Raw genomic sequence first — 16,298 nt, 5'->3', positions numbered from 1 at the left:
CTAGGGGATAGCCCTGCTCCACTCTTGAAGTTATATGGCCCGCCTGAGCCCGCTTAGCGTGGAGCCCAGACGTCTAGTAGGTCTGGAGCCCGGGAGTCTAGTAGGGTTGTTAATTGTCGATTGAACCTGCCTAAAGGCACCATGGACTTTTAATTGGGAAAAGTCAAAGTTAGGATTAAAGGATGGAACTATAATCCAGGGTTGATATAAATACTCATGGCTTCTGAGAAAGGATTGGGGCAAAAAAATAGAGAAACTACAGGAGACATTTGGGACAGACTGGTCAGAAGGCAACAGAGACGTGGCTGCTATCCCAAGCCACTTAAGGAATATGTAAAATATTTGTGAAATATTCAGGGAGACTGGAGGAGGAGGAGGAGGAGGAATGTGAGTATGGCATAAGAAGGAATCACCCAATGTTATCGGAATTGCTAAAAGTGGTTCCTGGGGGAGTTCTGGGCATGTGGGTCTAATAACCAATTCAGAACAAATGTGCTGTGCAACTTAGGGAAAGTAATTTTGTCCCTCTGTGCCTAAAGATATTGAAGAGTAAAAGAAAAACTAAAAATCTAACCAAAGGATATAAAATTTATAAAAGAAATAAGATGGTCTGTACATTGAATTACACGGAGGAAATGGAAAATTAGAGAGGAATATAAAAAAAGTAAGGAAGAGCAGAAGAAGAAAAGGAGAGTACAAGATGTAAAGAGAGAAGAAAGTCACAAAAAGATAGATATGAACTCACCAAGAATGAGAAAAACAGAGCAGTCGCGGAGAGGAAGTGCCAGATGTCATGGTCATCGAAGAAATCCAACAGAATGCACTCGCGGTTCTTCTCCCGGGATTCGGCCGGAGTTCCCTGGAGGAAGGTGAGGCAGGACATGGGCAAGATTCCCACAGTTCAACTGTTCAAAGAGTTGAACATCCGGAAAGCTACAAAAACGCTACTAGATGTCTGGTTTGAAAAGTTAGCTTCCAAGAAAACATCCATCCACACAAAAACCTGTACACAAAGACCTCAAAAGCACGGGCAACCAAAGCAAAAATAGAGAAGAGAGGTTACATCAAGCTATGAAGCTTCTGCACAGCAAAGGAAATGACCAACGAAGTGAAGAGACAACCCACAGAATGGGAGAAAATATTTGCAAACTATCCATCTGACAAGAAATTAATAACAAGAATATATAAGGAGCTCAAACAACTCTAAGGGAAAAAATCCAATTTAAAAATGGGCAAAAGATCTGAATAGATATTTCTCAAAAGAAGACATACAAATGGCAAACAGGCATACGAAAAGGTGCTCAACATCATTGATCATCAGAGAATGCAAATCAAAACTACAATGAGATATCATCTTACCCCTGTTAAAAAGGCTGGTATCAAAAAGACAGGCAATAACAGATGCTGGTGAGGATGTGGAGGAAAGGGAACTCTCACACACTGTTGGTGGGAATGTAAATTAGTACAGCCACTGTGGAGAACAGTTTGGAAGTTCCTCAAAAAACTAAAAATAGAGCTATGGCCAGGTGCGGTGGCTCATGCCTGTAATCCCAGGACCATGGGAGGCAGAGGCAGGTGGATCGCCTAAGGTCAGGAGTTTGAGACCAGCCTCGCCAACATGATGAAACCCCGTCTCTACTAAAAATACAAAAAAATTAGCTGGGCACGGTGGCGGGCACCTGTAGTCCCAGCTACTCAGGAGGGTGAGGCAGGAGAATCACTTGAACCTAGAAGGTGGAGGTTGCAGTGAGCCAAGATTGCGCCATTGCACTCCAGCCTGGGAGACAAAGGCAGACTCCATCTCAAAAAAAAAAAAAAAAAAAGAAAGAAAAAAGAAAAAAATAGAGCTACTATATGATCCAGCAATTCTACTACTTGATATATATCCAAAAGAAAAGAAATCAGTATGTCAAAGAGTTATCTGCACTCCCATGTTTATTACAGCACTGTTCACAATAGGCAAAATATGGAATCAATCTAAGTGCCCGTCAACAGAGGTGTGGACAAAGACAATATGATACATATATCTACATAGACAATGTACATCCACATACAAACACAATAAAATACTATTCAGCCATAAAAAAGAATAAAATCCTGCTATTTGCAGCAACACGTATGGAACTCAAGGCCATTATGTTAAGTGAAATAAGTGAAGCACAGAAAGACAAATATTGCATGTTCTCACTCATATGAGGCAGCTAGAAAAGTGGATCCTGTGAAGATAGAGAATAGTTTGGTAGTTACCAGAGTCCAGGAAGGGTGGGGGGAGAGGGAGATGAGGGGAAAAACCAAAGAATATACGTGTATTTATGACCGCTGAACTGCACATTTTAAAATGGTAACGATGGTAAATTTTATATGTATATTTTACCTCAAGGAAAAAACTTGTACACAAATATTCACAGCAGCATCACTCATAATGACACAAAAATAGAAACAACCCAACTGTCCATCAACTGATGAGCAGGTAGATAAAATGTGGTATATCAGTACAACGGAATATTTTTCAGCAATGAATAGACATGAAGTACTATGTATGTTACAGCATGCTTGAACCTAGGACACATAACTGAAAGAAGCCAGACACAAAGGCCGTGTATTGTGTGATTCCATTTACATGAAATGTCCAGAATAAGCAAATATACAGAGACAAAAGGTAGATGTAGTAGTTGCTTAGGGCTAAGGGGTTAGGGAGAAATGAGGAGTGAATGCTGATGCATATGAGGTTTCTTTCCGGAGTGACAGAAATGTTCTAAAATCTATTGTGGTGACTGTTGTGATGGAATGCTAAGACTTCTTCCTGTTCTGTGCCTCAGATATACCACTAATTTCCTAGGCTTCGGCTCTGTTATCTATGGATTGGATGTAATGACACTCACGCTTGGGTATTTGTTGATGGATGGAGATTATGAGAAAGATGAGAAGATGAACTACTCAAGGCTTTTGACCGCGTTAAGCATCCACTGGGACCAGCGTCGTAATACAACATGCAATGAAGACCAAGTTTGCAATGTCTGTAGTGCTTACAGATTTATAAAGTGCCACCCTGAGAATGATAACGCATGCAGTTATTGTGCATTTATGTGCGGCTATTAAAAACCATCCCTGGTAGAGAAAACTTTCATTTTAGACACTGTGAAAACACATTAAGAGAGGGAGGTAGAAAGGCCAAAATGGCAAGTTGGAGAGAGAAGTTGTTTTTGGATAAGAAAACTGGCCTCTTACCTCCCAGCTGCTGAGATTCTGGAAGAAAAAATACAGGGCGGCAGCCCACATCACAGCGGTGGCCACGATGCAGAAGAGCGGGACTGGGAGGACCTTTTCAGAGCTGCGGAGCTGTCGGAGGAGAAGCAGATGCGGCCTCACGGGACACCGCCTTCGCCTGCCCGAGGGCCCGAGGCAGCCGCTCCCGGCGCCCGCTCTTACCTTCATGATGATGTAAAAGGCCAGGTACAGCAAAAGGTTACAGATGAAGATGCCCAGCATGTAGGAAGCAAAGTCCCTGGGGCGGTATATCAATCCAAAGAGGGCGCTGCCGGCGTGGGAGAAACGTGGGCAGCCGTGAAGGTGGATTTGTAACAGTATTGGCTTTTCCAATTCCCCAGTCCCTTGAGGGGGAAGGGGCAGGGTTTTTTTAACTTTTATTTTTAGTTCATTTTATTTTTTTTATAAACTCTTACCTCGTGATGGAACAGTAGGTTTTTAAAAAAATACTTGAACATATAAGTACCTTTTTTTTTTAAAGAGTTGGGGTCTCACTCCCTCACTCAGGCTAGAGTTCAATGGCGCCATCACGGCTCACTGCAACCTCCGCGTCCTGGACTCAAGTGATCCTTCCACTTCAACCTCTCTGGTATCCGGGACTACAGATGCGTGCCACCACTTCCAGCTCTTTTAAAATTTTTTTGTAGAGGCAGGGTCTTGCTATGTTGCCCAGCCTGATGTTGGATTCACGGCCTCAAGCCGTCCTTTTGCCTCAGCCTGCCAAAGCCCTGGGATTACAGCCGTGAGCCGTGGTGCCTTGCCTATATAAGTAACTTTTAATTTAATACACTTTCTTCCAAGCATTCATTTCTAACAACCATGTAAAGTTCCCATAACTGAATGCAATGTAAACGATCATCTTTCCCCTTTTGTTGAAGTGTTTTCCCACATTCTTCGGTTTTTCACTATTATAAGAAACACTGCAATGAATAAATAAATACTTTCAGACATTGAGCTTATGTTTTTCATTTAAGATTAGTTCCTTAGAATAGAAGCAAAATCATCTCCATGATTGGCTTGACACACATTACCAAATTTTTGCTAGCTGTCCATGGTTTTAAAATTAATGCTGAAGTTAATTTTGGTTGGAGTCAGCTTTAATTTTGTTCCAAATTTCTATTCAGTTATAATATGTCCTTTATTACATAATTCTTTCTTATCTCCTTGTTTTGAAATAGTTTTTTTTTTTTTTTTTTTTTTTTGAGACGGAGTCTCGCTCTGTCGCCCAGGCTGCAGTGCAGTGGCACAATCTCAGCTCACTTCAACCTCCACCCCTCCAAGTTTAAGCAATTCTCTGCCTCAGCCTCCGGAGTAGCTGAGATTACAGGCGCATGCCACCACGGCCAGCTAATTTTTTGTATTTTTAGTAGAGACGGGGTTTCACCATCTTAGCCAGGCTGGTCTTGAACTCCTGACCTCGTGATCCACCTGCCTTGGCCTCCCAAAGTGCTGGGATTACAGGCGTGAGCCACCGTGCCCGGCCTGAAATAGTTTTTAATGAATACACATCCACATACATACTTTTTAAAATCTCAATATCTCTATCTAGTTGGGTTTCTGTCCTCCATTCGGATTCACTGATTCATATTTCTAATTTCTAATTTTAGATCGGTGCCTCACTATTTTATTATTATTTTATAATATGCTAGATTATCTGATTAGGCTAGCCTGCACTGTTCCATTTGGTAGCCACACGTGGCTATTAAAATTAAATAAAATTGAAAATCTACTTCCTCAGTCACGCTAGCCACATTTCAAGTCTGCAATATCTATGTGCTAATAGTTACTGTATTGGACTGTATGTGTGAAACATTTACATCACTCCAGAGAGTTCTACTGGACAATGCTGGGCTAGTCACCTCTGCTCCTCCTTCCTTCTGTTAATCTCTTTTTCAAAGATCTTTGAAATTTTTGCCTAACTAGCAAATAAATTTTAGAATAAAACCTTATTAACTTAATGAGTATTCTAACTCTAAATGTATACATTACCTTGAGAAAAGATATCTTTGCAGTAGTTAATCTTTCCGTCCAGGACCTGACGTCTCTCTTCATTTAGCTAAATTTTCCTTATGGCTCCTAATAAGATAATTACATTTTCTACAGAAAGATTGTATACATCTCTCAAAATTTATTCCTAAGTATTTAAAGTGTAAAGTACTATTAATGGACTCTCTTTTTTCATTTTGAATTCCAACTGACTTTGTTTTGTTTTGTTTTGTTTTTTTGAGGGAGGGTCTCACCATGTTGCCCAGACTGGTCTCAAACTCCTGGGCTCAGGCAATCCTCCTGCCTCAGCCTCCCAAAGTGTTGCGATTCTAAGTGTGAGCCACTGCACCTGGCCTCAAGTGACTTTGTTCTGTATAACATAGAAAATTTTCTTCTCCCAGATTTTGAAATCTTTAGTATACCAGGCAACTCTTGTACATCCTTCCTTCAGATTCTCTAGTTATTAGCGTTTTGTTACATTTGCTTTGTCATTTTCTCTCTCTATATATATATATGCATATGTATGTACATACATCTCTATGCCTATATATAAATACACACATATGTATGCACACACACCGTTTTTCTTCTTCAGGACCATATGAAAGTAATTCTTTTTAAAATATCATTCATGGGAAATCATTCCATGTCTTTATGGAGCAACTGGGAAGGAGGTAGCCCACTATCAGATAATCATGGTGTAAGTCTGTCATTGCACCTCCTTCATCCCTAGAGGCCCTTTTGTTCCACAGAGCTGTCTATGAAGAGAGGCCATTTGCCTTGTCTTGTGAGTAGATCGTGGATATGGTTTTGCTTATGTGAGAGACGGAGACAAGCCAAGTGATTCTGAGCCCCCGGGGTCATAGTCAAAGGTTGCTCATTATCAAGAGGTTGGTCCCTTTTCTCCTCCCAGTGCCCTCTCTTTCAAGACCACCAGGACTGTGGAGTCTGCTAGAAGGGTGATCAAGAAGGGACCACTGCCCAAGAATCCTCTCATCTTGACCTGCCCCCAAGTAAAGGAGGAATCCTTAAATGGTATACATCCTATCCTGAGGCAATCCCTGGGGTGACAACATGGGAAGCTTCTTCCAGAAGCACATGTCCCCCAAATAAGACTCAGATTCTCATGACTTGATTCTGGCCTCCTCTGAAGGCATGCCTCTTCATTCCTTGCTGTTCACTGGGATTACAGAATCATTTTTTTTAATCAAAGGCCACTGACCCCAAGGAGCTCATCATCTAGGAGCTACAAATAAAAGCAGTTAAACTTACTTATAGTTTGAGTGATCAATAAAATATTTCACTTATTCAACTGTATAAATTGAGGATAGATTGCATAAAATAATTGTGGCTAGCAAAAATACACATCTGTCGTACTGTTCTATTTTGAGCCATTTGAGGAACAAAGGCCATGGGGAAAGAGGAAGAAGAATGATGTAGGTAGAAAGAAAGAGACTGGAGGGAAAGAAAAGAGGGACTTGCACACACACACACACACATACACACACACACATACATTTAGTAAAAGAAAAATTTCTATAGAAAAGAAGGCCTACTGGGTAGTCTTTATGAAAGTTCTGTGAAAGAGTTTAAAGCTATGTTGGATGTTTGCAATCAGTGGTATAATTATCTATGTATGTATGTATGTATGTATGTATCTATCTATCTATCTGACTATCTATCTGTCTATCTATTATCTATCTAACCATTCATCTATCCATCCTTCCGTCCATCCCATCTTTCTATCCAATGTATCCAAGTAGACTTAACAAGTTTTGATGTTTGTCTTGTTGAGCAAATGAACTCAATGCATCAGTGTTTTAAGAGAGGCTACAATTGCTACAGGAGAATGTCCTACTACCTTTTTTTGAGTCTCTAGAACAAGCAGTCCTACCTTCTCCTTAATTTCAGATTTCTTTGTAAAAATGACAGTCAAGGAAAGCTAAACCACAGGGTTACTGACATTAATAAAGGCAAAAACATGTTTTCATAAGACTACTTACAAGGACCAGTTAACCAGATTCCCCACAACCAGCAACACCATTCTATCCTGGAAAAGAGGAAAGAAAACGTCAAATGAGAGGCTGCACAGCCTACTTTTCTTTTAACCTACTGTAGTAGAAGTATCAACTATGGAAAAACAATTGCATTGGTGAAAAAAATTTTCTATAGTTCTAAGAGTGCCTTGCCTGCGATCTGACACTAATCGTATACGAAGACTAAATGGCAAGGCTTCTAACTGCAAATAGACCTGACTTCATCCCTGAGAAAGAAAATGTGGTGAGCAAAGCAGGACTCTATTTCTCCCCAGTGTTTAGTGGAGCTGGGCCCACGGGCCCACTTCTCAGTGGGGAGGCTGGTGGTATGTGCCCATTACAGAATTGAGAGAATTCTACCACTGGTACTATGTAATTGAGCACTGTTTTTCTGGGGTGTACTACTTGTAGCCACTATTGCAACTCTCAGGCCCCAGCTGTAGGGAGTTAGTTTTGTACCCATTACTCTGGTTTCAAGGTGGTCCTGAAACTCCCAGGTTCCTATGTCTACAATATACAGTCTTGTAGGGGAGAAAATAGGGAGAAAAGGTCAATTTTAAAAGACAATAGGCCAGGTGTGGTGGCTCATGCCTATAATCCCAGCACTTTGGGAGGCTAAGGCAGGTGGATCACCTGAGGTCAGGAGTTTGAAACCACCCTGGCCAACATGGTGAAAGCCTGTCTCTAATAAAAATACAAAAATTAGCCAGGTGTGGTGGCATACAACTGTAGTCTTAGCTTCTTGAGAGGCTGAGGCCTGAGAAGCTTTTGAACCTGGGAGGCAGAGGTTGCAGTGAGCCGAGATTGTGCCACTGCACTCCAGCCTGGGCGATAGAGCAAGACTCTGTCTCAAAATAAATAAATAAATAAACAAACAAACAAATAAATGACAATTACTCTGACAGAGATTTATTCACAATCTGTCCCTGTTCTTTGCATACTACTTAAAGCTTTTAGGAGAGATTTGATCATACTTTAATTTGCATAACCACTCATCTACTATTTAAAAGTAGTAATTCTTTGTCTTTTAGGTGATCCATCCAATTTGGAGGAAATAACTTCATTAAAAAAATTAATTCACCTATTAGAATGGCTAAAATCCTCAAACAGTGACAACACCAAATGCTGGCGAGGACGTAGAGCAACAATAACACTCATTGCTGGTGGGAATGCAAAACAGTACAGCCACTTGGAAGACAGTTCGCAGTTTCTTACAAAACTAAACTTATGATTGCCATATAATCCATCAATAGCTCCCTTTGATATTTAACAAAAGGAGTTGAAAACTTATGTCCACACAAAAACTTACACATGAATGTTATAGCAGCTTATTCATAATTACCCACACTTGGAAGTAATCAAAATGTCCTTTAGTGGGTGAATAAATAAATGCGGCACATCCAGGCAGTGGAATATTATTCAGTGCTAAATACAAATGAGCTAGCAAGCCATGAAAAGGCATGGAGGAAACTTAAATGCTTATTACTAAGTGGAAGAAGGCAGTATGAAATGGCTATATACTGTATGATTCCAACTGCATTTTGGAAAAAGAAAAACTGTGCCAATAGAAAATAGATTAGTGGTTGTGAGGACTTAAGAGGGAGGGAGGGATGAATAGGCTGAGCACAGAGGATTTTTAGGGCAGTGGAACTGTCTTGTGTGATACTATAATGGTAGGTACATGTCAACATGCTTGCCAAAACCCATGAGTGTACATCAAGAATGAGCATTAGTGTAATGTAAACTTTACATGGGTAGTAATGATGTGTCAGTGTAGGCTCATCAACTGTAACCAATGTACCACTGTGGTTTGCAATGTCAATAGCGGGGGAGGCTGTGCGTGTGGGGAGTGGGGGCAGAGGGTATATGGGAAATTTCTGTACCTTCTGTTCAATTTTTCTGTGGATGTAAAGCTGCTCTAAAAAAATATAAAGTCTATTAAAAAAAGGAAGCCTCCATCAATTAATGTAAAAAACAAAAACATTACTTGCCTCTCCTGTTTCATGGATAAGCAGGAGAACTTGCCTCTCAAAATACTCACAAGTCCTAATGGACTTTTTCATTCTCACCTGAATAAACCCTCCAGCCTCAATTCCCTTGTTTTTAGTGCTATAGCTCCTGCCCACGCTCTAGAGTGCTCACGGATTTCCATATTCCTTTAGCAAAAATATTCTGATGATAAAGGATTAGCAGGTATTTGCTAAATCCCTGTGTAACAGGCAATACTAGCATCACTAGTTCTGACTGCAGCACTTTGTAAAGCCTGGGGCAGTGGGCTCAGAGGAGGAAGGTAGCCTTCCCAAGATCACTGACCAGAGAGCCAAGAGAGAGCTGGGACCAGGGCCCTGAGCTCTGGGCTCACTATAGAAATATATAAGACACTGAAGTATATTTCAACCATCAAGCAATAAGCACAAGTTATAAAAATTTCTTGCTCATTGTGAAAATCAAACAATACAGAAATGCATAATGTGGAAGTGTAAGTTCGTAATGGACGTGACTGGAGTGACCATGGGTCCCAGTTTGCTCGAGATACTCCTGGTTGACCCCTGCTGTCCTGGTGGAATTATTAGCAGTGTGCTCTTTCACTTCCACAAGGGTACCTCTTTGGATGATTATTTATAAGGGTACTCTGTCTTGATCCTCCCCATAGCTATGATCACTGTTCATTTATTTTTATTTTATTTTTAAAAAATTTCATTATTGGGCAGGGCACAGTGGCTCGCGTCTGTAATCCCAGCACTTTGGGAGGCCGAGGTGGGCAGATCACCTGAGGTTGGGAGTTCGAGACCAGCCTGACCAACATGGAGAAACCCCATCTCTACTAAAAATACAAAATTAGCCAGGTGTGGTGGCACATGCCTGTAATCCCAGGTACTCGGGAGGCTGAGGCAGGAGAATCGCTTGAACCTGGGAGGTGGAGGTTGCAGTGAACCGAGATCATGCCACTGCACTCAGCCTGGGCCAAGAGCAAAACTCCGTCTCAAAAAAAAAAAAAAAATTGCTATTATTTTTTATTTCCAAATTTTATTTTAAGCTCAGGGTTACATGGGCAGGATGTGCAGGTTTGTCCCATGGGTAAACGTATGCCATGGTGGTTTTGCTACACAGATCATCCCATCACCCAGGTATTAAGCCCAGCATTCATTAGCTATTCTTCCTGATCCTCTCCCTCCTCCAGCGCTGCCCCCCGGCCCCGCCGTCTAACAGGCCCCAGTGTGTGTCATTCCCCACCATGTGTCCGTAATCATCACTGTTTAACAGTTGGGTAGATGTATTTTCTCCTTTTTTATATACTAGCAAATATTTTGTTTATAAAAATGGGACCGTGTTAGCTTGACTTGTATGAAAAAGAGTAAGCACCATGCTCCTTCTCCCACTAATGGGCCTTTAGCCACCCTGGGCCATCTGGCCTTCTTGATTTTAGGAGCCCTGAGTGACTGGCCCAAGCCTGTTCCTCCTACTATTCCCCTGCTTTCTGGGACAGGGCCAAAGAACACAGGAACATGCACGTACCATATATAGAGGCCGGCTACACTGCTGGATACAGTCTGTGTAGAACACCATGGCAGCCCGCCGGAAAATTCCCAAATCTGCTGATAATACAAATGCATGGTGAGAAGGCTTAGTCAACGAAAATACAAATACTCTGAAGTGGCCTAAGGTTTTGGAGCCAGAATGATGTCATCCTCACTTCATTAAAATGCATTAGAATGCTTTGCACCTAATAGGTGCGCAATAAGTATTTGCTTTGAAAAATGGTATCATCATGGAGGGTGCCATATCCGTGCATTACACAGCAGAAAGGCAAGGAAGATAGACATGAACAACATGGACACAGCCACAAATAACATGGGTGGCTGGTGGACCCTTATTCTGTCTCCTTCAGCTAAGCTTCTTTTTGTTTACAGTTTACTCTAGTGGTGTTTTCTTTATAGTAGAGATGTTATGGGTCTCCTCAATCTACTTTAAAGCACATGCTCTCTCTAGAGGATGGGAAAACTTAGCTTGTAAAGGTTCAGATCTGTTATTTCTCAATGCGGTTATAAGTTAGTAACAATTGAACTAAAGGACCCTAGGCTCTACTGAGCATGTTCAGAAAGTCTATCTGAACTGAAACAATCATCAAGGGAAGGTAAGTTAAGATGGGGAGAAAAAGACAGGAAAGTTTTTTTAAACACAGTTTAAAAGGATGATATGAAATGCAGCGAGTGTGTGTGTTATAATGTTACATGAACAGTCAGGGTCAAAGGCGGGCTGTGTTTCTGCGAGCTGTCCACACCACAGATATCGAATGCTAGTCTGAGTCTGCCCAAAGCAAACATTTTCCAGAGTGTGGATCTCAGTTCTGTTGTGAATCCTTCTCCTCCTCAAGGTTACCCCCATGGTCAATTTAACCAGGAGGGAGAAACCTGTCTCTGTGGCAGCCCAGAAGAGGCGTGGAGCAGGCTGGGGTGGAATGCAGCCTCCCCTCTGAGCCTCTCTCTCGCTCACCACTCCCATGGAGTCTGCTCAGCCTGAAGGAGGCTGAGCAGGGCTGCCAGGACAGCCAGGTGGGTCACTTTGATAAAAAAACTATCTAGACCCCTGGAAAGGGTGGCTGAACATTACCTGTGTCAGACACATCTGAATCAGTAGGAAGCAGAGAAGAAAGGAGAAAAAAAAGAGAGACGTGTAAGAAAGTAGCCAAACATGTAAACTACTGGTCATTTTATTTTTTCTCAAGATGGATGACTTTAATTTTGCTTTCTGATTATAAAAGTAATATTGACTTGTCAAAAAGAACACAGGATCTTTCCGCTTGTCTCAAACATTCAGAAGTCTTCAAATCCTCAAAGAGTGAATTGAGACTTTTCTCTCTCCCTGTCTACTTTTGTGCACCGCTTGCAATTTATAATCCAGCCTCTCTCATGAGAAATCCTTGAGGTCCTTTTCCAGAGCTCTGGGACTGGGGGACACAGTAGTGATTTGGGGAAGCAGCTCTGCGGTTTATGAGAGCTAATGATGAAATGTTCTTCCTCATTGCTGCTGCCTTTCCTGTGACCACATTTATTTGCTTGTGTAGCCCGAGGGGCCACAGAGAAAGGACATGTGATTAGAAAGCAAAGGCAGCTTATGACATGGGTAGAAAGGCTGGAGTCAGCTGAACACTGTCCACCAATCCAACTTCCTGGCTTTGGGCTAAATTTAGACACAATCATTGTCAACGACGAAATAGAAAGTTTTCTTTTGACTCTGATGCATCTGTAACCACCTGGGGAAGTCTCCATGGGTACGGAAATGGAAAATATTCAGTTAAACTACAGGCTGGCTAGCTCCCATTTGCCCTACTAGGCCCACTTGCCATGAGTCTCTCTCCTGGGACCCACCACACTGGGGTGGCGGGCCTGTGTGGACGATATCAGTGGATTCCCTGACTTTCCTTGGACAATGGGGAATTCCAGCAGGACACTGCAGGGACAAAGGAAGGAGAGTGAGCTCAGAGGACTTACTTTGCTGGCATCTTCCCTGTGAGGTTACCACAAGCTGGGCAGAATGTCCATGAAAGGTCTTTGCTCCTTTCAGAGTGACTTTTTTCCCTGTAACACTCTCCTTCTACATTTTGGGAACCATGTCTTCCCTGTCCTTTTGGGCTTATAGATGTAAAAGCTTCACTGCTGCTAACCCCCAGTTTCCATGATATCCCTTTCATTCCCCTCTACCCCATCCAAATCTTGTGAATAGTGCTTCTGTTAATAAATCCTTCCCTATATTTGTGTGTGACATCTTTTTCCTGTTGGGACCCTAACAAATTATTCCATGGTCATAATATGATATGCTAAATTTCACTTCTTTTAAAAGATAAGATAATTTGGCATTGCAAAATTGCATAAGACAAAGGTGGTATAAATATATTAAAGCTCCTCTGTGTATTAGTGGTCACTACCATTGCATATATCTGCACTCAAGTTTATTTTTCCAACTCTGGAAGAAACCAGAACAACAATGCTCCCAATTATTTTCCTTTGGAAAGTTTAGTTTGTATGACTTCACTTACCTTCTGTCTGGTGGAGGAGCATGACCAGCGTGCCCTACCAAATGTTCTACACAACTGGCTCAAGTAACTGGGGGATTTGGAGGTATGCTGGCTATGTTCATGCCAAAGGTAAATCTACTGACCATGGCAAAAGAACTAACCTTTGAAAACGAGCAATTGCTCTGTTCGGTCTTCTAGTCTTAAAGCCATTTGTTTCTGTAGAATTGCTCTTAGACCTGGACAAGAGGGTACCATATTTTAGAGGCCTTATTCCCTCATGAGTGAGGAGTCTGCAGGGCCAAAGGACTCCTCTTTTCCTTCTAGAAATTCTGAATTCCAGGGCGCCAGAAGCATCTACCTGCCCAGAAGGCTCCCAGCCTGCTCTAAGGCCTGCACAGCCCCCTTCCCTTGTCTATCCTCCTGAGGGCAGATGGTACCACTAGGGCATACCTCTAGGGGCGGGGAAAGGCCAAGTGGTGGCTATTTGTGGGGGAAGCGGATGAACATCGGATGTCGGGCAAAGGTGCCACATGCACACTTGTGAGACTCCTTAAGACACAACCAGAAGCAGAAAAAGTGTTTGAGAAACCAAGAATTTTAAATTTGAACCTAGGCCTTCTAATTTAGTTGCAATGGAGGCATATTTTTCCCTCCCTCCCTTCCTCCCTCCTTTCATGTATTTAATAGCTTTTTAGTCTGCTTTATGACTTTGATGTTCTTACATATAAGCTATGCAGGCTTTTATTAGGACTTTTGCTCTGGGCTTTGTTAATATCAGAAGTTTGCCTATGTTTACATATAATAATTTGCCTTGAAATAGACAAAAGGATATTTAAGTCTGACTTCCTGGAACTTGAAATGATTTTTTAAAATTTAAATGCTCTAAAACCACTTGAATCTGTTCCCATATATGATGACTGACCAACAGCAGATCACAAGCTGATTTCTGTAGGACATTCAGTGCTCTCTGATAAGTTGGAGGGAGCTCAGCAGGTGTCCTGCCTCTAAGATTGGCAAGTTGGTCTCAAAAGTTCCAGCTCTAGAATCTGAAAATATATAATTCATTCTTGACAACCATTTAGCATGGTTAGAGAAATGCTCCCTTTGAATGCTGCAAACTGAAAAATGTTCCTCTAGGTGGAACTAGTGGTATGATGATCATACCATTCTCTAAATACAAGTCAAAGTTTGGCAGACTGTAAAGTGTTTGCAACCAGGGGTTGGAGGTACACCTCATCTCTGAGGTGTGGCAAACCTTAGTTTCTCAGCTGAAAATAGAACTAGTGGTAATAGCTTATCACTATCCTATAAGGGAGAGGAAGCTCTTGGAGCTAATATGTGCTATTAAACATGGCATAGAATTCAGAGCATGGTGACCTGTAACACTTTCATTCAGCATAAGTAAAGGCAATGTCTGCTTTTTCATTAAAGTTGATTCGTGTGATTAGTATAGAATTAACAAGTGACTCACCTATCTTGAAACGACCCATATAATATATCTGGGTGCTGAGTGCTAGTGAAGCCAGAACGTGGATTGCAGAGAAGATGACCCAGAACCACACGTCATTTTTTCCAAACACCTAGGAGTAAAGACGGAAGTTACCTTCATCTGGGGTTTTCCCTAGAAAACTCATCAAAATCATCCTCTTTCCTGTATGTGTAAGGAGTCAAAAACAGCTGTGTGCACATTCTGTTTTTCTCCCCCTCTGGAAACTCCCATGGATCTGACTCCCAGGGGACAGGAAAAAAAAAAAAAATGGCTACTGGGCCAAATGAAAATGGAAAAGGGAAATAGGAGAGGCAGCCGAATAGCAATGGTGAAGGGGCAACGGGTCTAAAGTGGGGACAAATGCACTTCAAATAACCAAAACAGGCAACAGGTGTTGCCCATGCATATTTAGAAGGTGGTTTCTGTTTTTTCCAGTCAGTCTCTCCAGTCAGCTTATATACCCCTATTCCACTTTCACATGAGTCGGGTCTAGCTTTATATTAAAATTATCCTGTGGTAGTTTTACAGGTGCCTAATACGTTATTAAAAATAACCAACTAGGCCGGGCACGGTGGCTCATGCCTGTAATCCCAGCACTTTGGGAGGCCGAGGTGGGCGGATCACGAGGTCAGGAGTTTGAGACCAGCCTGGCCAACATGGTGAAACTCAGTCTCTACAAAAATTAGCCAGGCGTGGTGGTGGGAGCCTGTAGTCCCAGCTACTCAGGAGGCTGAGGCAGGAGAATCGCCTGAACCTGGGAGGTGGAGGTTGCAGTGAGCTGAGATCGCGCCACTGCACTCCAGCCTGATGACAGAGTGTGACTCTGTCAAAAACAAACAAACAGACAAACTAACTAAATAACAAAGTGAAAGTGTGCCATGAGTGGGCCAATGATGAAAGTGTGTCATGAGATGAAAGTGTGGCATGAGATGAAAGTGTGGCATGAACTGAGGATTTCGGTTAATCCAAACCCATTCACTTGATTGTTGTTTGTTTATTGGACCTAGGGGGGCACTTTTCGAGAGCCAGGTGGAAGAAGGTGGGGGACGCACCACTCCAAGGACGGTGACCATGATGACCACAGCAAAGGAGGCATAGGCGGAGTAGGCGCTGGCATTGATGTCCGGGTGGCGGGTCTGATAGAGCTTCAGCATGCACAGGCCAGCGATCATGTACATGAAGGAGGTGTCTGAGGACCCAAAGGAGGAGCCAGACGATCAGGATTCAGTAGGTGGACAGACAGATGATATTTTCTAGATTTTTCTTCAGACTCTGAGTACCCCTCATTTCAATCCATGGACTATTTGCTACCCGCGGACTGTGTGGAGACCTCTAACATGTCAGCTTCCTGGCACATTCTCTAGGCAGACCCCACTTACTCCACTTCTAAACCTCTCTAAGGCTGCCCTTTAGTTCACAGAAGAAAAACATCTGATATAATAAATAAATAACTCCTCTTTCACAGAAGAAGAGTGTCTGATATGATAAACAAACAACTATCCCC

At 42.2% G+C, this 16,298-nt stretch overlaps 1 protein-coding gene across 5 annotated transcripts in view; it reads right to left on the bottom strand.

The window, feature by feature from the left end:
• The window catches only part of SIDT1 (SID1 transmembrane family member 1), a 95,100-nt gene that overhangs the window by 756 nt on the left and 78,046 nt on the right, over positions 1 to 16,298 (bottom strand). For 3 of the 5 annotated variants that reach the window (XM_054480697.2, XM_054480699.2, XM_054480701.1), the window contains 8 exons: positions 15,847 to 15,983; positions 14,777 to 14,885; positions 11,901 to 11,915; positions 10,806 to 10,882; positions 7,257 to 7,303; positions 3,430 to 3,535; positions 3,229 to 3,339; positions 746 to 859 (listed from right to left, as the gene is read on the bottom strand). In XM_054480697.2, the coding sequence (XP_054336672.1) occupies positions 746 to 859; positions 3,229 to 3,339; positions 3,430 to 3,535; positions 7,257 to 7,303; positions 10,806 to 10,882; positions 11,901 to 11,915; positions 14,777 to 14,885; positions 15,847 to 15,983 (716 nt within the window). The remainder of the gene's footprint in view (positions 1 to 745; positions 860 to 3,228; positions 3,340 to 3,429; positions 3,536 to 7,256; positions 7,304 to 10,805; positions 10,883 to 11,900; positions 11,916 to 14,776; positions 14,886 to 15,846; positions 15,984 to 16,298) is intronic. The other 2 variants (XM_054480698.2, XM_054480700.1) reach the window with 1 other exon arrangement.

This window comes from Pongo pygmaeus, chromosome 2 (assembly GCF_028885625.2).
Source record: "Pongo pygmaeus isolate AG05252 chromosome 2, NHGRI_mPonPyg2-v2.0_pri, whole genome shotgun sequence".
In the NCBI taxonomy this organism is placed as follows: Eukaryota; Metazoa; Chordata; class Mammalia; order Primates; family Hominidae; genus Pongo; species Pongo pygmaeus.
Note: the sequence above shows the minus strand (reverse complement) of the source record. Positions and strands in the feature narration are given on the sequence as shown.